The following is a 17,506-nucleotide window of genomic DNA, read 5'->3' as shown; positions in this document are numbered from 1 at the left end:
GTACTACACTATCAGTGTAGTACCACACAGTTGATACGTTACTCTGGGGTTACTGCTTCCCATATCCAGTACTTTACATTTGTCAATGTTAAACTTTAGTTGCCCATCTTCTTAACTTTTCCACATCCTGTTGCAGTAGTGTACTGTCATTAATACCCTGGCAACCTTTGTATTGTCTGCAAACTTAGACATTAACCCTGATATACCTTCATCAATATCGTTGATAAATACCGAAAACTACTATCGGAGCAATATGGCCTTGGTTGCTAATGCTCCTAAAAACCAAATAACAACAACTGAAAACTACAATGGGCCTAACACTGAACCAAGGGGGAATCCACTAATAACATCAGTTTATAAAGAGCATTGTCCCTTGAAACCACTCTCTTTCTTCTCCTGCTCAACCATCCTTTCATTCATTGTAGCAACTTGCCGTTAATGTCATACTGCTTCAATTTGTACAGTAGTCTTCCATGTGCCACGGTATCCTAAAATCCAGGTATATGATATCAAAATTTTTCTTTGCATCCAATTCCTTTGTGACCACATCATAATATCAAATCAAATTTGTCAGACAAGACATCCCCTTAACAAACCCATGCTGCGTCTGAACTATAATTACAGTCTTGTCTAGATGTTCGTGCATCAGTGACTCCATTATTTTCCCTGGAACAGAAGTCAAACAAACAAGTCTGTAATTTCTCGCGTCACCCTTTGATCCCCCTTTGTGAATTGGGGACACATTTGCATATGTCCAGGCCATGGGGAGTTCCACCGAGTCCAAGGAAGCTTTCATAATTATGACTAAGGGTTTGCTTATTTCCTTTGCTGCCTCTTTTAATATAACTGGATAGATCCCATCCACCCCAGTTGCCTTCCTTATGTTTAACTTCAACAATTCCTCCTCCACTTTGCTCTCAGTTATTACAAAATCACTTAGCTCCCTGTTAGAGTTTGATAAACTTCTGGCATTCCCCTCCTTCATTAACTCCTCATGTGTGAATGCAGATGCAAAATACTCATTCAGTGTATCAGCTACCTTAGCATGATCATCAATAGTGAAACCATCTATGTTAAGTCGACCAATCTGATTCATTCCTCTCCTTATAGAGTTTACGTAAGAAAGAAGTCTTTGCTGTTTTTCTTTGCATCCTTTGCCAAAGATTTCTTGTAATCTGCCTAACCTCCTTTGTTACTTGATTACAGACTAGCTTATATCTGCCATAGGCTTCTGTGTTGCCTGATACATTGTATGTATTTTTCTTCTCTGCCACGAGCCACATTAATTCATCTGATATCCATTTAGGCCTAAACCTTGAACAGTATTTCGTAGTTGGTATGAAAAGCCTAGTATCATCCAAGATTAAGTCCATTAAGCCCTCCTATTTAGAATTAACCATCGGTAACATCATCAGTTGATCCCACGTGTAGAATTGAATAACTCTCTGAGACCACTCTAATCACCTTTATGAAAGCAAAAACCCTTTCCCTTATCCCTGATGGGAGTCACATCTTTAAGTGAATCCCACATCAATACACTGTGATCATTACCACCTAGCGGTTCCTTTATCTGCAGATTCTTAATGCATGAAGAATCACTGCTGATAATCAGATCAAGAGTATTACTCTCTATGATTGTCTCTTGGACATGTTGCTGAAGAAAACAGTCATCCAATTAATCCCCAAAAAAGTCTTGCTAGTGTGCAGGTGACCAGCCCACAAGAAGTTCCATTCAATATCTGGGAAATTAAAATCCTCCATTATAACATAATATGATTTACTGGCCTATTCTCTTTCTCTGCACAATTGCTCATTATACTTATCAGATTCATTAGACCTATAACACACACGTACTCATTTTCCCTTTCCCAGTGCTTACGTCACACCACACTGACTCAACACCACATTGTCCACTAATGTCAATTGGAAGTACCTCATTAGATTTTGTGCATTTTTTAACTAACAGCATAACCCCTCCTCTCTTCCTGTCCTGTCTATCCTTTCAGTACTTTCCAAATTCCAATTCTGCACTGCTTATATCTGTGTGGCACCACGTCTCTGATATCCAAACAATATCTGCTTTTGATGACTTGACCAGCACTTCAAAGTCATTAAATTTATTTGCTGTACTCCGTAAATACACCTGTTCTTTCTCTTAATTACCCTAAAAACCCATGTATTTACTTGTTCCATGATGACTTCCAGCAGGACTTAAAATCTCCGGTACCTTGCTTTGCAGGCTGCTGCTCAATCTGGTAGAAGCAGTGCATGGTTCATTTTCACCTCTGCCTGTGGCTACCGTTAAACTATTATTTTGTGAATCATCCCCCCAAGCTAACAGTTTTCCAAACCACGTAACACTGCCACGATGGCATCAGCAAATATTCTTGCACCCTTTCTATTTAAGTGTATCACATCCCTGTAGAAACAGTCTATCCTGTTAACAAACACAGACCACACTGAGAAAAATTCTATCACACGAACCTTGCACAGTCTCTCCAGGGCCAAATTGTTTGACAAGGTTCTCATTATACACTCCCTCCTATCATGTCTGTGCAGAATTGCAGACACTTTCAAAATTTACTGTAACTCGTGACTTTTTTTCAACATTGACCTGTACTTGTTAAGTATGTCCTCATATCTCCTCTTAATTTCATTAGTGCCGACATGTACAAGAATATCACCCTTTGTGCCTTTAAAAGATGATATCTGCCCCACAATGTCATCAACTTTCGTCCCTGGCAGACATACCCTGCTCCTATTCCACCCATTTATATTGATAAATACTGAAAACAACAATGGGTTCACTGTGAAACCCTGGGAGACTCCACTAATAGCATTAGTTCACGAAGAGCAGTGCCCATTGATTACGACTTTCTGACTTCTTCCACTCAACCACTCTTTTATCCATTGGAGCAACTTGCCCTTAATCCATACTGCTCCAATTTGTACGGTATAGGTATGTTGAGGGTCTGATGGCTCCGGGGATTTCTCCCATCTCCGCGTATTTCTATGCGCAACAATGTCAAAAGCTTTCCTGAAATCCAAGTATATGATATCAGAACTATTTTTTGCATCCGGTTCCTTTGTAACCACATCATTGTATCTAATTAAATGGGTCAGACAAGACTTTCCCTTAATAAACACATGCCATGTCTGAATTATTACTGCAGTCTTGTCTAGATGATCCTGAAATGTTTCTTTAAGCAGCGACACTATTATTTTCCATGGAATTGTTGTTAAACTAATAGGTGTGTAATTACCCGTGTGATCCATTGAACCCCCTCCCCTTTGTATATTGGGGATGCATTTGCACATCTCCAGTCAATGGGGACCTCCACTGAGTCCAAGAATCCTCTTATAATTATGGCTATGGTTTACTTACTTAATTTTGCTGCCTCCTTTAATATAACTGGATAGATCCCATCTACCATGGGTGTCTTTCTTATGTTTAAATTCAACAATTTCTCATCCACTTTGCTCTCAGTTATTACAAAATCATTAAGCTTCTGTCCTCCCCTTCCCTTCAAAATTCCTTGTGTGAATGTCGATGCAAAATACTCATTTAGTTTTTCAGCTATCTGAGCAGATCATCAACAGTCGAACCATCGATATTAAGTGGATAAACCTGATTCATCCCTTTCCTGCTAGAGTTTATCTACGTAAAGAAGTCTGCTGTTTTTCTTTGCATCTTTTGCCAAAGATTTCTCGTAATTTGCCTTTGCTTGCCTAACCTCCTTTGTGACTTGATTACAGACTAGCTTATATCTACCCTAGGTTTCTGAGTCGTGTGACAATTTATATGCATCCCATCCATTTTCTTCTTTGCAATGAGTCTCATTAGTTTATCTGACCTGCATTTAGGCCTGAACCGTGAACAATATTTCTTAGTTGGTGTAAAAAGTGTGGTAGCTTCCAAGATTAATTCCTTGAATGCTTTCCATTTAGAATTTGTGGTTAGTAACATCATCAGTTGGTACCCCACTGTATAGAATTTAAAAACTGTCTGAGACCACTTTAGTTACCATCACGAAAGTAAAATCCCTTCCCTTTACCCCTGATGGTAGTTACATCTTTAACTAAATCCCATATTAGTATGCTGTGATCACTGCCATCTAGTGGTTTCTTTATCTGCAAATTCTTAATGCATGAATAATCACCACTGATAATCAGATCAAAAGTATTACTCCCTCTTGTTGCCTCTCGAACATTCTGCTGTAGAAAATGATCATCCATTAAATCCACAAACGTCTTGCTAGTGTGCGAGTGACCAATCCACAATTTGCAGTTAATATCTGCCAAGTTAAAATCCCACATTATAAGACATTCTGGTTTACTTGCCCCTCTATTTTTCTGTACCATGTACTCATGAGAGTCATTAGGCCTACAACACAATCCTACTCTCATTTTTGCTTTCCCAGCACTTATGTCCCACCAAACTGATTCAACATTGCACTGTTCATCTATGATATAAACAGAAAAGTGAAAGAATGCTGCAGTGGAGACATTTAATTATTGTTAATGGTGGGAAAAGGGAAAAAAAAAGAATTTGAAGTAAATAAAATTGCAAATAAGATTGAAGGCAAACAAGAAAAATAAGCATCATATATCTTCAAAAAAGGCATGAGGGCCTTCAGGACCTGACTTATGTGGTGGTATTGCTGTTTGTATGCATTTTTGTGTTTGCATATATTTGTGCCTAAAAGCAAGAAAATATATAAATCAATGATGTCTCATGACATTTACTAGATCTGGTGAGAAAAAAGTTTGGGAATCAGCAGAGTAGAAATATGTGATAGTCACGGGCTTCTGACTAGTGTGCAGGGTATTTGAAAATGATATGAAAAAATCCTGGGACATATTTTAGAATTGAAAATAAGGGCAAAAAAAGTTGTATATATATATATATATGAAACTCCCTAGCACAAAAGGTATTAGAGCATATATAGTACTTCCATATGAATTTAGGTTGAGAAGATAATTCTTGATATTAGACTTGAATCTTTAGTATTTCTGGTAATTTTCCAGAAATATATCTAAAAGATTGTTATTCCATAATGCAGAGGTAGAAGGGATCAATGAGGAAAAGAAAAAGAGTTGTTACTGATAGTTTGGATTTACAGTGAGTGGATGTTGACTGGTTGCAGTATGTGCTGGACTAGTTTGGAAGAGAGTGGGGGAAAGGAATTATTGATGCCAATTCAGATAGAAAAGGAATGCAGCAGAAACTGAATGTTTGTAAGACAGAGAATGGAGAGACTTTGTAAGAGATGGGTGATTAATTAGTCTGACTGCCCTGTTTTGAATGGACTGTGGTAGCTTGAGAGAGGTTTTGGGGAACCATCCCAAATATGGGAACAGTATTCCCATATAAAGTAGCAAGTAAATGGACTAGTGAAGTCAACTTGTTTACTTGGGGAATAAGTGGACTTGTCGCTCAGGTAAATCAGGCTTGACTATACTGTAGGTGGAAATGGACATCATTGCGATGGAAACTAAGAATATGTATATTTATGTAATGAATGAAGAAGGTTTTAAGAGAGATAGTTCTTTTCACAGATGTGTTTTTTGTATTAGTTTGACTATTCATGTTGCATTTAGTAGATAAATAAAAGTTGTAGGAGGACTCGTATGTATTAATAATGTGGTCATTAGGTCGTTGAGCTAATGTGGTCTTGGCAGTGCTCACCCCACATATTCACTGTATGGATTCCTTCCAGTTACTTGCTGGCAGATTAGAGTACTGAGATTATACACTAGCTGATTCGGATGTCTCCTAAAGAGTTACCGATATGTTTGGTCCAGTGGACTATCTTGCGGCATGCCTCTGGCTCTACCCTCGAAATGTAAGGAATACACGCTTTCACCATGATGCCATCATAATCACAAAATATATCGCTTGTACTGAATGATTGAAGAGGTGGGGGTTGCTGAAGTTTTGCTCTGGAGACTAAACATGTGCTTCAACATCTCAAGCCTCCAATAAGCAAAATGGTGGTTCTGCACTGAATGATAAGATGATAAGGGTTATCTACCACCTAGTGGCACAGAGATGCGGCAGTTCCTCTGTGTTGTGTGGATTCCACACCTTGATACCTGCTTATGTTGGTTCACACTTGAGTCAACCTACTGGTTACCTCCTGTATACTAGGTGCAGTGTTTAAGGACTTGTATGTGGACCGTGTACTCAGGGTTACTAATAGTCCCACCACCATCATGCAGGTGCAAGCAGAAGAATTGATTTTTGCAGAATGACTGGGCTCCACTGAAATTTGATCCACTTGCCTTACAAATGGCACCTGAATGTCAGTCCCATTAGCATTTAAGACTCCAAGGTAACAAACCATACCCGGAAGAATGCTCCAACAAGTTTCACTTATGTTTATACAGCTTTCTTCCTTTTCTATTTTAGACCTGGAAAACAGCCCATAATTGTTTTCCACCTACTTTTTGAAACACCTATGTATATATATAGAGTGTCCCAATCCTTCAGTCTCGGGGAAGAGTGTCCCAATTGTGAGCCATGCTCTGGAAGCAATTTTTATCTATGTAGTCTTGATGGAAGTCATTGTAGTGTGTGTGTGTGTGTGTGTGTGTGCCATGGAGTGTCTTCTTTGCCCATCTTTCTAGCTTTGTTTGTGCTGTCTGGGCAGGAGTGGACGCTTCGCTTAGGTTGAGTGGTGTATGCTGCTTGTCTATCTTCCATATTGCCTGGTAGAGTGATGCTGCGTTTTTCTGGAAGTTATCTTTCTATACATTAATATAATTTTCCTTTTAACAATATTTATTCAGCCAATAGGAAAAGAGAGATGCGGGTTACGTGGTAATACGTAACAAATACAAAATTATGTAACAGAAGCTTGTTTTACTGTAGTAAAACAAACTTCTGTTTAAGCATGGTAATGCTCAATGTTCATCTAACATGACCACATGGTACCATTTTTGATTTCCACATGTAATGTATTTATTTAAATAAACTAAATGCAAGAAAGCATAATATTTTAATAGTTTAAAATTCTGTATCTATGTAATATCGGTGTAGATACACCATAGGCAGCTCTTAAAGAAAAACTACGAACATAGTGTGAAAGGCACCCACTGATGAAAAGCCAACTAGCTTTGAAAATGTGCCGTCTGGGTGGTGGTCCCACCGAGAATAAGTGACAGTGGTCTTCTCTATTAGTGAAGCATTACTTATTCGAGGTAATGCAATACATGGTAACTCGTTGTGAAGGATGAGCATAATATGAGAAACAGATGAAATGATTACTTTCACACTATGATTGTAGCTTTTCTTTAAGAGATGTCTATGGTGTATCTTCACCAATATTATATAGTTATAGTAATGTGTTTATGTATTCATAGCTGAGGAAGACACACACACAGAGTTGAAAGCTTCTGTAAGTATCTTATTTTATTTTATCGAAAGAAACAAGTGCAGCGAGCAGTGGGCGAAGTCCCCCAGTTATTATTATTATTATTTTGGTTTTGTTTTGTACTTTAATAAACTGAAACCTTTGCTTTTAGATTGGGGGTGCTGCAACTAGGGAAAGGTTAAGGTTTATTGTATTATTGATTTTTATAAATGTCTTCTGGTATTGACTTGATTCTACTTAGTTTTTCTTTTAAGTCAGTCAAGTAATTTTATTTTAACTCTTGAATTGTAAATATATGTTTTCTATTTTCTTGTTAGTATTCTGGTGAATTCTTGGGATATGCCATATGTGACAGTCAATGGCAGTTTTTTGCAAATCTAGGGTTTAGTGTCAAACAGCGCCAACTACAAAATTGCATTTTTTCTTTGAGACGACTTTAGTTTTACTTTATACAAATAACAATGCATATCATGTCATAGAACTGCATCTCTCTCTCTGTCTCTCTCTCTCTCTAGTAATTTAATGTTAGCTTGGGCTGTAAAATGACTTTCTTGGTTAATTACAAAAACATCAACTACAAAATGATTTTGTAGTTGATGTTGTAGTTTAAAGCAGTTGTTTGACCCTAAACCTATTAAGACCTGCAATTTGACTGTAGATGATCATTCTCAGATAGCAGCCAAACGTAATTAGCATTTTGCATCTACAAAAGAGTATTTTGCTTCTACTTCTGATTCTTGTTTTCTCTCTCTCTCTCTCTAATTTTTTTTGGCTGATGCAGCATAAGCCTGAAGCTTCCTTGCACCATATGGCTAATAATAATAATAAATAACTGATTTTGAGATAGTCAGATATTGAAATTGGTAATGCAAACCAGAACTTTTAGGATGTTTTTGTTATCAGGCTATTTACTGATGATAATTGTATCAGAGTGGGTAAACTCTTTACTATTAGGGCATTAATGGGTTATTCTGATTGTCAGTTCCTATTGGATTTCATCAGGTTTTACTTAACTTATTGATAACTGTTTACTGCAGCTAGCTATCTGCATAATCTTTGAACTTTTCGTTATGCTTTTTAAATTTTAAATTAATTAACTTCAGTATTGTTAGTCTTGGCCTGACCTTGGAATAATACATGTAATAGAAATAATGCAAATTTGGAATAATATGTTATTATTAATTATCCTTAATCCCTATTTAATAAGCTTAACACAAAGATTCAGTTTGTTATCATTCTATATATAAATTCATCTGATTTTCATTACAGTATTTTTTGAAATTTGGGTTTTTTAAGTCTGTTAAGTGGTAGGTTGTGTGAAGTGCATTTTTTTTGGTGGAGATTTGAAATATGAACATGTTCTTACTTAATATATGTACTAAAGACATTAATGGCAATTTCATGTAAATCTCAAAATCAGTAACTCTGATTCTGTCATATAGTGAAATTATCTATTAGTCTGACAAGTAAGCCTATTAATCTTATTAAAAATATTAAAACGTTGAGATTACTGGAAAAGGAGAGCCTTGACTCAGATTTCTCCCAGTGGTAATTCCATCTTAACCCATTCTTAATTGAAGTTAGTGAAGTTTTTTAGAAAAAATATTTTAAAAATTGAATATGTTATTATGAAAGAATTGTTATTTATGCATAAAATGATTATTTCCTTTTAGATACTGGTGACGCAAGAGCAGGCTTGTTACAGTCATCTATTATATCTGCATATGTCATTTATCTTACATGGTCTGCTCTTTCCAGTGAACCTGAAAATGAAGGTGAGATTAGAATAACTGTTTAATCTATAGTTTATTCTTATTTATTTATTAAATTTCATTTATAGTATTCAGACTATGTTAATAAAACTGTCAAAAAAAAAAAGAAACCTCTGGAGCAAAAGTTGCAGATTCTGAAAAAAATTGATCTGCTATTCCAAAAATACCAAAACTGTATCTTTATCATGTCTCCAGTTAAAAGATATAAATAACCAATTTCAAATATCACATAAATATATTTTATATATTTGAAATCATATAAATACATTTAATACTGTCTTCTATATAAGTCATTAATTTTATGTGTACTTACTCTTATTCATGTTATATGCTTACTTTAAGCAAACATGTAAAGTAGAACATAGATTCTGTTTCTTTAGATATGTTTGCCACTCAGAGTTTTTTTCCATAATCCATTTTGCTTTCCCTCTTAAAAAAAAAAAGCAGAAGTAATCTCCCATTCTGGTAGCACTTTTCTTTCTTGAAGATCCTGATGAAAGCATTCCTCTTACTCATCACTTACATTTCTCACATTTTGAGTTAAAAACAGATTGAAATGAAGAAAATTAATTTTTTAATATCAAATTCAATATTAATTTTGATATTGAATATTTAATATTAATTTTGATATTGAATTTAATATCTGTTTAATATAGAAGTAAAGTTGACACCAGAGATTCATAATTATCTTCCTTTAAAACAGTTGGGCATATATTTCTTGGGAGGTATCTATGCCCAACTGCTTTAAACAAAACAAACTAAAAGAGAATGGGCCTGTGACACTGGTTTCCATAGTTTGCAAAAGAAGAATACAGTAGAACCAGTGAATACGGTAACTAAATGAAGTTTTAAATCGCAGCAGAGGTACAAGATTACACCCAATCTTGGAGTCTGTAGTGTTAAAGCACGACAAATGCTGACAGTCATCCTATATACGTGCCGGGTACCAGCAACAATCATCTAATCTGACATCGTAAGTGACTGAATACTCTCACATTCATGCATGCTCTCCCAGCAATCTGAACACACACTACTTATTTAGTTTATTCCATTCCTAATGTTTTATGTTATGTTTACATTTCTATGTGTATTTACTTGCTGAGGAAGGGGTTCGTTACCCCAAAAGCTTCTTTACCATATTAAAATTCATTTAGTTACCATATTCACTGCTTCTACTGTATTCTTCTTTTGCAAAACAAACTAGTTCTTGGGTACTAGTTCGGTATCCTGTAACTTTGTTTAAAATAATTTTTTGAGGAATTTCTTTATTTCAGGCACAATTAAAATTCCTTCTTTCAGTTTTGCATCTGTTAAATTGGGAAGCACTTCCCTTATGTAACAAAATGCACTTCCTTCTTTGTTCACTGCTTTAACAAAACCCTTTGTTAACCAAGATATATGCAATATATATGCATAAGTGGAAGAACATTTTTTTGGTTTAACCAGCGAAATATATTTTATATTACTTTTCCCTGTACGAATTCCTCCTTATTTTTCCACTGCTATACAATATAATGTTTTTCTGTTGTATGAATGTCCCACAAACAGAAAACAACATATTTTTGTGAAACATTCTCACTGTAGACCAGTGAGTGATCCAATTGCTTTATAATCTCCACAGACATTCTAAGCAGTCATTATACTTCTATACTCAGGATCTTGGATGTACTTTCACATGCTTCTTTCCAGCCAACAGCATGAAGTAGATGAACTGGTTTGCATTTCCATTGTTCAGCAAAACTGCTTTTAAACTTAATTTTGGACACATCAATAGATGTGTGGCATTCATTAGGATCGCATTCAATACTCAGTTCATTCAGAACATCACTAAACGGGGAGCTGCTAAACATATACTAGGCAATAACTAGTTATTAAATACAAAGATATGTACTCATACTTAACGTACATTGTATATGTTAGGTTGTTTCTACAGATTGCTTTTTGGTTTATTGTCTCTGTTTCTTTAATTTTTAAAGTATTCTGTTTATATTCTATCTCATTGTGTTTCATATTGAAATATTTTTGAAAACACTTTGTGACATTTTTTATATGTTGTAGTTTTAGTTCCTGTTTCAAGTAACTTCCACTATGTGGAGGAAAGGGATTTGGTTATTATGATATGGTCAGATATGAAGTTCTCTGAGCATTGTAGACTGTTTGCAAGGAGGGCCCATGGTGTCCTATCGATGATTTATCGAACAATCGCTAGTAGAGATAAGGACATCATAATCCCATTATACAAAGGGTACTAGGAAAGTTTTGCAATATGACGCAACAATGAATCACAGGAAGCTACTTGTTGCTGCATGTTGAGACATGTTCATACGTGCATAGTAGCTGCCGCGCCAAGTCGATGGGCTCAGTTATTCATTAGTAGTGAGAGTGTAAAGTGCTTGCGATGGCATCGTGATCACGAAATGAGATAAGGACAGTTTTGCGGTATAATTTCGTGCGTGGTTTAACCATAGACCAGTGCTTAGAAGAAATGACTCTTGCACTAGATGATGATTGTCCACATCGTACCAAAGAGGAAATTTCACTCTGGAGGATTCTGAGAGGCCGGGAAGGCCACGAACGTCAGTTACGGAGGAAAACGTTACTGCTGTGAGGAAAATGCTTGACGAAAACAGGCGAGTGACCTACCAATAGATAGAGGATACTTTGGGCCTAAATGCACCAGCAATTCGTTCGATTCTGCAAGATCATTTGCACGTGAAGAAACTTTGTTCTCTCTGGGTGCCGCATCAACTGACTCAAGAGCAGATGAAACGACGTGTGACTTGGTGCCGGGAGATGTTAAAAAAGTTTGATAAGGGACAATCTAGGTATGTGAACAACATCGTGACAGGTGACGAGACTTGGCTGTACTATTACGATCTGCCGACCAAGGCTCAAAACAAAGTTTGGGTCTTTGATGATGACACACCTGTAATTGTCAGAAAATCCCGATCTGTAAAGAAGAAAATGATATCTGTATTTTTCAAATCGAGTGGAATTGTGGAACGTGTCGTTTTGGACACGCAGAAGACAGTCACAGCTAAGTGGTATACTGAACAATGCCTGCCTAAAGTCATTGGATCTATGAAGAACCTGCGGCCAAAGTCAAGAATGGATACCTGGTACCTCCATCACGATAATGCTCCAGCTCACCGCGCCAAAGCCTGCACCGAATATTTGACCATGACAGGACTGAAACTTCTCAAGCACCCTCCCTACAGTCCAGACCTTGCTCCCTGCGACTTTGCACTGTTCCCGCATGTGAAAATGAAGCTAAAAGGGAGGCGGTTTCCCAGTGATGAGGACCTCCTACGGGCTTGGGACAACGAGTGTGCTTTACTCCCTAGTGAAACTTGGCAGAACTTGTTTAAAGATTGGTTTCGGAGGATGGAGAGGTGTATTGAATGTAGAGGAAATTACTTTGAAAAAATTAAATAAACAAAGCTGTATTGCAAAACTTTCCTAGTACCCTTTGTATAAGGCTATTGTTAGACCACACTTGGAATACTGTGTTCAAGTATGAAGACTGCGCCTAAAGAAAGACATTGTTCTTCTTGAAAGGGTCCAAAGACGGGTAACTCGCCTGGTGGGATCAGCAAAAAGGGCGCCATACGAGGAAAGACTTCGAATATGTGGGTTGCAGAGCTTGGAAACTAGGAACCTTAGAGGAGACTTGATTGAGGTGTTTAAAGCTCTGAGAGGCATAAGCAAAATGAAAAGGACAAAATTTTCACGGTTACAAATGATTCTAGAACTAGGGGCCATAATTTCAAGTTATGGGGGGTGGGGGCGAGTTGTTTAGACTGGATTGCAGGAAGTTTTATTTTAGCCAGCGAGTTATAAATTACTGGAGTAAGTTACCTACATGGGTGCTAGAGGTTGACGTCTCTGGAAATTCAAAGGTCAGCTGGATAATTACCCAAGGGAGGAGGGAAATGCATAGGTTGTCCATTTCCTTTTCTCTTATTAATTTTTATTATTACTATTTTTTTAAATTTTCTTCTTCTTATTTTTTATTTTTTTTTATTTTCTTCTTCTTCTTATTTTTTTTTTAATTTTCTTATTATTATTAATTTGTTTTTATTGTAATTATTTTATTTTATGTATTTTTTGTTATTTTATTATTATTATTGTATATACAAATTTTTGTATATATTTTTGGCTTGTCGTAAACCGTAGGTTTTCTTGCACCATGTGGCCATTACTAATACTAATACCATTGTATTCAAGAACCAAGGACTTTTTTTAATCTTTAGATAAGTTTTAATTAGAACTAAGTTATTCAACTCTTCTTGATTAATTAAGTGTTAAACGTTATAATTTTCTGGTTAGTAGTTCAAAATTGTTGAAGTCGATAGTCCAGCAAAGTCTGCAACACAAGAATCCCCCACTATATTCATCACTGCTTCCTTTATCCCATGATTTTGGAAGATCTGGTATTGGCAAGTCTTCATTATGAGGAACAGATCTTATACCAAATGAAATTAGTATTAGTATTGGTATTAGTAGTGGCAGGAATGCTAGCTTATACAGCATCAACAAAAAAAAAAAAAAAAAAAACCTTTCACGTATTACCTGTCCTTTCTGACCAACGATTTGTTTAGTTCTTCTTGGAAGTTATTCAGACTATTTAGTTCTATGTCACCACATGGAAGTTTGTTCCAACAGTCAACTACCTGCAGGCTGAAGGCAAAATTCTGCACTACTGGCCTGCAAGCATCCTTCCTCAGTTTGAATTTATACCCCTTCATGTGTGTAGTCTGAGCAAGAGGGAGGATTCTATCAGCATTTAGATTACTCGGTCCATTTAAAGACTCAGAACTCGATCAGATCTCCTTGCAGGTGCCTAGTTTCCAGTTGCTGCAATTTTCAGAATTGAAGTACTTTCCTGGTAAATGTAAGTGGATCCTTTTGTTCTAATCACTAACCTTGTTGCTCTTCTATGCATCCATTCCAACAAATTGCCTTCCCTCTTCAAATGAGGCTTTCAGACCAGTATGCACTACTCGAGATGGTGCCTAACCATTGCCTTATACAATGGGATAATCACCTGTCCATACTGGCAAACTTCCTGTATATAAATCACAAAACGGCATGAGCTGCTCTGGCAGTGTGTCTGCACTGCTCAGAAAATTTCATTCTCCACTGTCCTGAATGTGGTGCCACACATTTTGTATATTAATCTGAGATTACTTCTCCCCATATAAAGTACCTTGCATTAAACTTCAGTTTTCACTTCTTGGCCCATCTGCCTATTTTGTCTAGATCTTGTTGCAGTAGCCTGTCATGATTACTGTGATTAACTACACTGCCAACCTTTGTATAGTCTGCAGCCTTAGACATTACTCTTAATATTCCTTCATTGGTATCTTTAATAAATGTTTCAAACAGTGATGGGCTCTGCACTGAACCCTAGGAAAATCCACTAATAATATTAGATCTACGTTCAAAAAAGATTTGTAAGTGGTTGTGATAGAAGGTTGAAACAAACGCCATGTATTACACTTTTTTCAACATAGTCACCAGACAAAATGACACATTTTTGCCATCTCTCAATACACTTCAGCAGGCCAGTTTTGTAGAAGCTCTCTGATTGTCCTTCAAATTTTGTAGAAGGACTTGGCAGCAGAAATCACCTGATCATCAGCAGCAACGCATTTTCCACAAAGAATGGACTTCAAGGCAGGAAAGAGGAAGAAATTTACCATCAAATTTCTTCCTCTTTCCTGGTGCAAGATCAGGGGATAAGCAGGATGCAGCCATATTTTAAAACCATATTTGTGGGCACACCTCATTGCAGCATGCAAAGGAATGCACAAGTTATCATAGAGCAGGTGTACACCGTTTGACAGATTTTCCCCTTTTTTATCTTTTATAGCAGCACTTGCTTTATGAGGAAGTTGGACTAATATTTTGCTTTCACAGTACAGCCCTTTTGAAGGTAATGTGTTAGTATTACACCAAGCTAATCCAAAAAACTGACAGCATCACTTTACTAGTAGTTGGATGCACTTTTTGTGGATTGGTGATTCTGCATGCCTCCATTGTTTTGGCATTTTAGTTTCGGGATCATGGTGATGGATCCAAGTATCATCCATGGTCAATAGCCGTGAAAAAAACTCCTCTTGCTTTTCCTGCTATATTTACAACATTTCATGTGCACATTGTGTCCTTTCCTTTTTCTAGTAACAGGTCAGGAATCTTGAAATAAATCTAGCAGACAGTTTACTCATATGCAACTGTTGAGGGATGATGTTCTCCACAGACCCTACACTAATTTGGATTCTGCAGCTAGTTCTTTGACACTAATATGACAGTCTTCCAGGATTAATGGTTCAATTTTTGCAACTCATTCTTCTGCTCATTAGTTTCCAGGCATCCTGGGATTTCTTCATCATGTGCTGAGGTTTTTCCACATTTGAATTGTTTATACCAGTGTGCAACCACACTTTAACCTAAGCAGCCTTCTCCATAAATAGAAACCATTTCTTTGTGGATTGTGCGGATGTCTTCCCTTGCAGAAAGAGGACCCAAATCACTGATCTGTATTCTACTTTATCCATTGTGACACTTCAAATCAGTACTGCAAAGAAAAAAAAAAAAGGAATTGTCAGATTAAAACCAAAATTTGTGTGGTTGCTATAGATGACAAAGTATCAAAAAAAAAAAAAAAAAAAAAAAAAAACCTACTTCTGGGTGAATACAAATATTTTTTGAATCCAGCTTCTTTGTTACTGCTTCAGATTGGCCAAACAAAATTTCCCATTAACAAATCCATGCTATTCCTGGCTAGATGATGATTTGGCCTTTCTTCTTTAATCAATGTTTCCATTATTTTTCCTGGAACAGAAGTCAAGTTGTTGTTGTTATTTGGTTTTTTAGGAGATCTAGCAACTAAGGCCATATTGCTCCGGGGATATGCAGTCGTCATTCCCTGACCTTTCCGCATCCTCCGTATTTGTGTGTGCTGCGCACTGCTGCTCCTGCCCATCTGGCTACGGAGGCACCAGAAGTCAGGTTAATAGGTCTATAATTTTACATGTCACCCTTTTATCTCCCCCCCCTTGTGAATGAGGGATACATTTGCACATCTCCAGTCCATAGGGACTTCCCCTGAATTCAAAGATGCTTTTTTACTCATGGCTAAAGGTTTGCTTACCTCTTTTGCTGACTTCCTTAATATAACGATAGATTTCACTCCCTCTAGGTGCCTTTTTTATGTTTAGCTTTAACAATTTCTCTTCCATGTTCCTCTTTCTTATCACAAAATCATTTAAACCTGGTTAGAATTTTACACACATCTTGGATTCTTCTTGTGTGAATGTAGATGGAAAATCCCTATTCATTTTGTCAGCAAACTGAGCAGATCATCAACAGTTTAACCATTCATATCTAGCAGACCAATGTGATTCATACCCCTCCTTCTAATGTTTACATGCGTAGAGAATCTGTGCTGCTTTTCTCTACATTTTTTGCCAGAGACTTCTCATAATCTGCCATAGCTTGTCTAATCCTTTTTGTGACTTGATTGCAGATTAGTTTATATCTACTGTAGTTTCTATATCACCTGTTAATTTATATGCATTCCATGTATTTTTCTTCTCTGATTTAAACAGAAATAAATGTTAACTCCTTTATGTAATTTTTGCAATTCAGTTAGACAAAAATATATAAAATCAATGATAGTTTAGATAAATACTGTTTTTTTATTGTTAATTTATGTTAACTGTCATATTTAAACAGTTTATTAATTTTAGGGGATGAACAGAAGCTCACTGATGATATGCAGCCTTTCTTGTTGAATAAAGCAGAAACATTTTGTGGCCCTTCAGAACCATCATTTATTACAAACAGGGATATAATATCATATATTGGAGTTGTAATAATGTTCATCATGGTAATTAGTTCAACGTAAGTTTTCAAGAAACGTTACTGTTCAGATATATATGCAGTTTATAAAGATATATTCACATCTATATATAGAGTATAAAAAATAATCCATAATATTCTGTTAATAATGTAAACATGAAAAATTTATATTTATTAACATTCATTGGCTTTGCATGTTTTGCCACTTGCATGTTTTGCCACTTGCATGCCAGCTTTCTGATTAAGCAGAACACATGATAAAATTTGCATATCATATATAAAGGCAACACTGTGAATTTGAAAATCTAATACTAGTGCTGGAAACTAGTTTTAATATTTATATCATTATGAAGATGAAGATGATGCGTGTTCCGCTTGAAGGTAGGGCTTTAATGCTGGATGATATTTTATACAGATTACTGCAGGTTTTTTTTTTTTTTTCAGTGATCTTTTGACCAGTTTGTTTTGGTCGGTATCGATGTCTGTTCAGGG

The 17,506-nt window shown here is 36.4% G+C and overlaps 1 protein-coding gene across 1 annotated transcript in view; it reads left to right on the top strand.

Annotated features, from left to right (window-relative positions):
• The window catches only part of LOC150083274 (serine incorporator 5-like), a 217,594-nt gene that overhangs the window by 59,574 nt on the left and 140,514 nt on the right, over positions 1-17,506 (top strand). Inside the window, exons 4-5 of the mRNA XM_090378456.1 lie at positions 9,050-9,151; positions 16,903-17,056. Of these exons, the coding sequence (XP_090234582.1) occupies positions 9,050-9,151; positions 16,903-17,056 (256 nt within the window). The remainder of the gene's footprint in view (positions 1-9,049; positions 9,152-16,902; positions 17,057-17,506) is intronic.

This window comes from Mastigoproctus giganteus, chromosome 7 (genome assembly GCF_048544385.1).
Source record: "Mastigoproctus giganteus isolate SK-2022 chromosome 7, ASM4854438v1, whole genome shotgun sequence".
In the NCBI taxonomy this organism is placed as follows: Eukaryota; Metazoa; Arthropoda; class Arachnida; order Uropygi; family Thelyphonidae; genus Mastigoproctus; species Mastigoproctus giganteus.
This window is presented reverse-complemented; position numbering and strand designations above follow the sequence as displayed.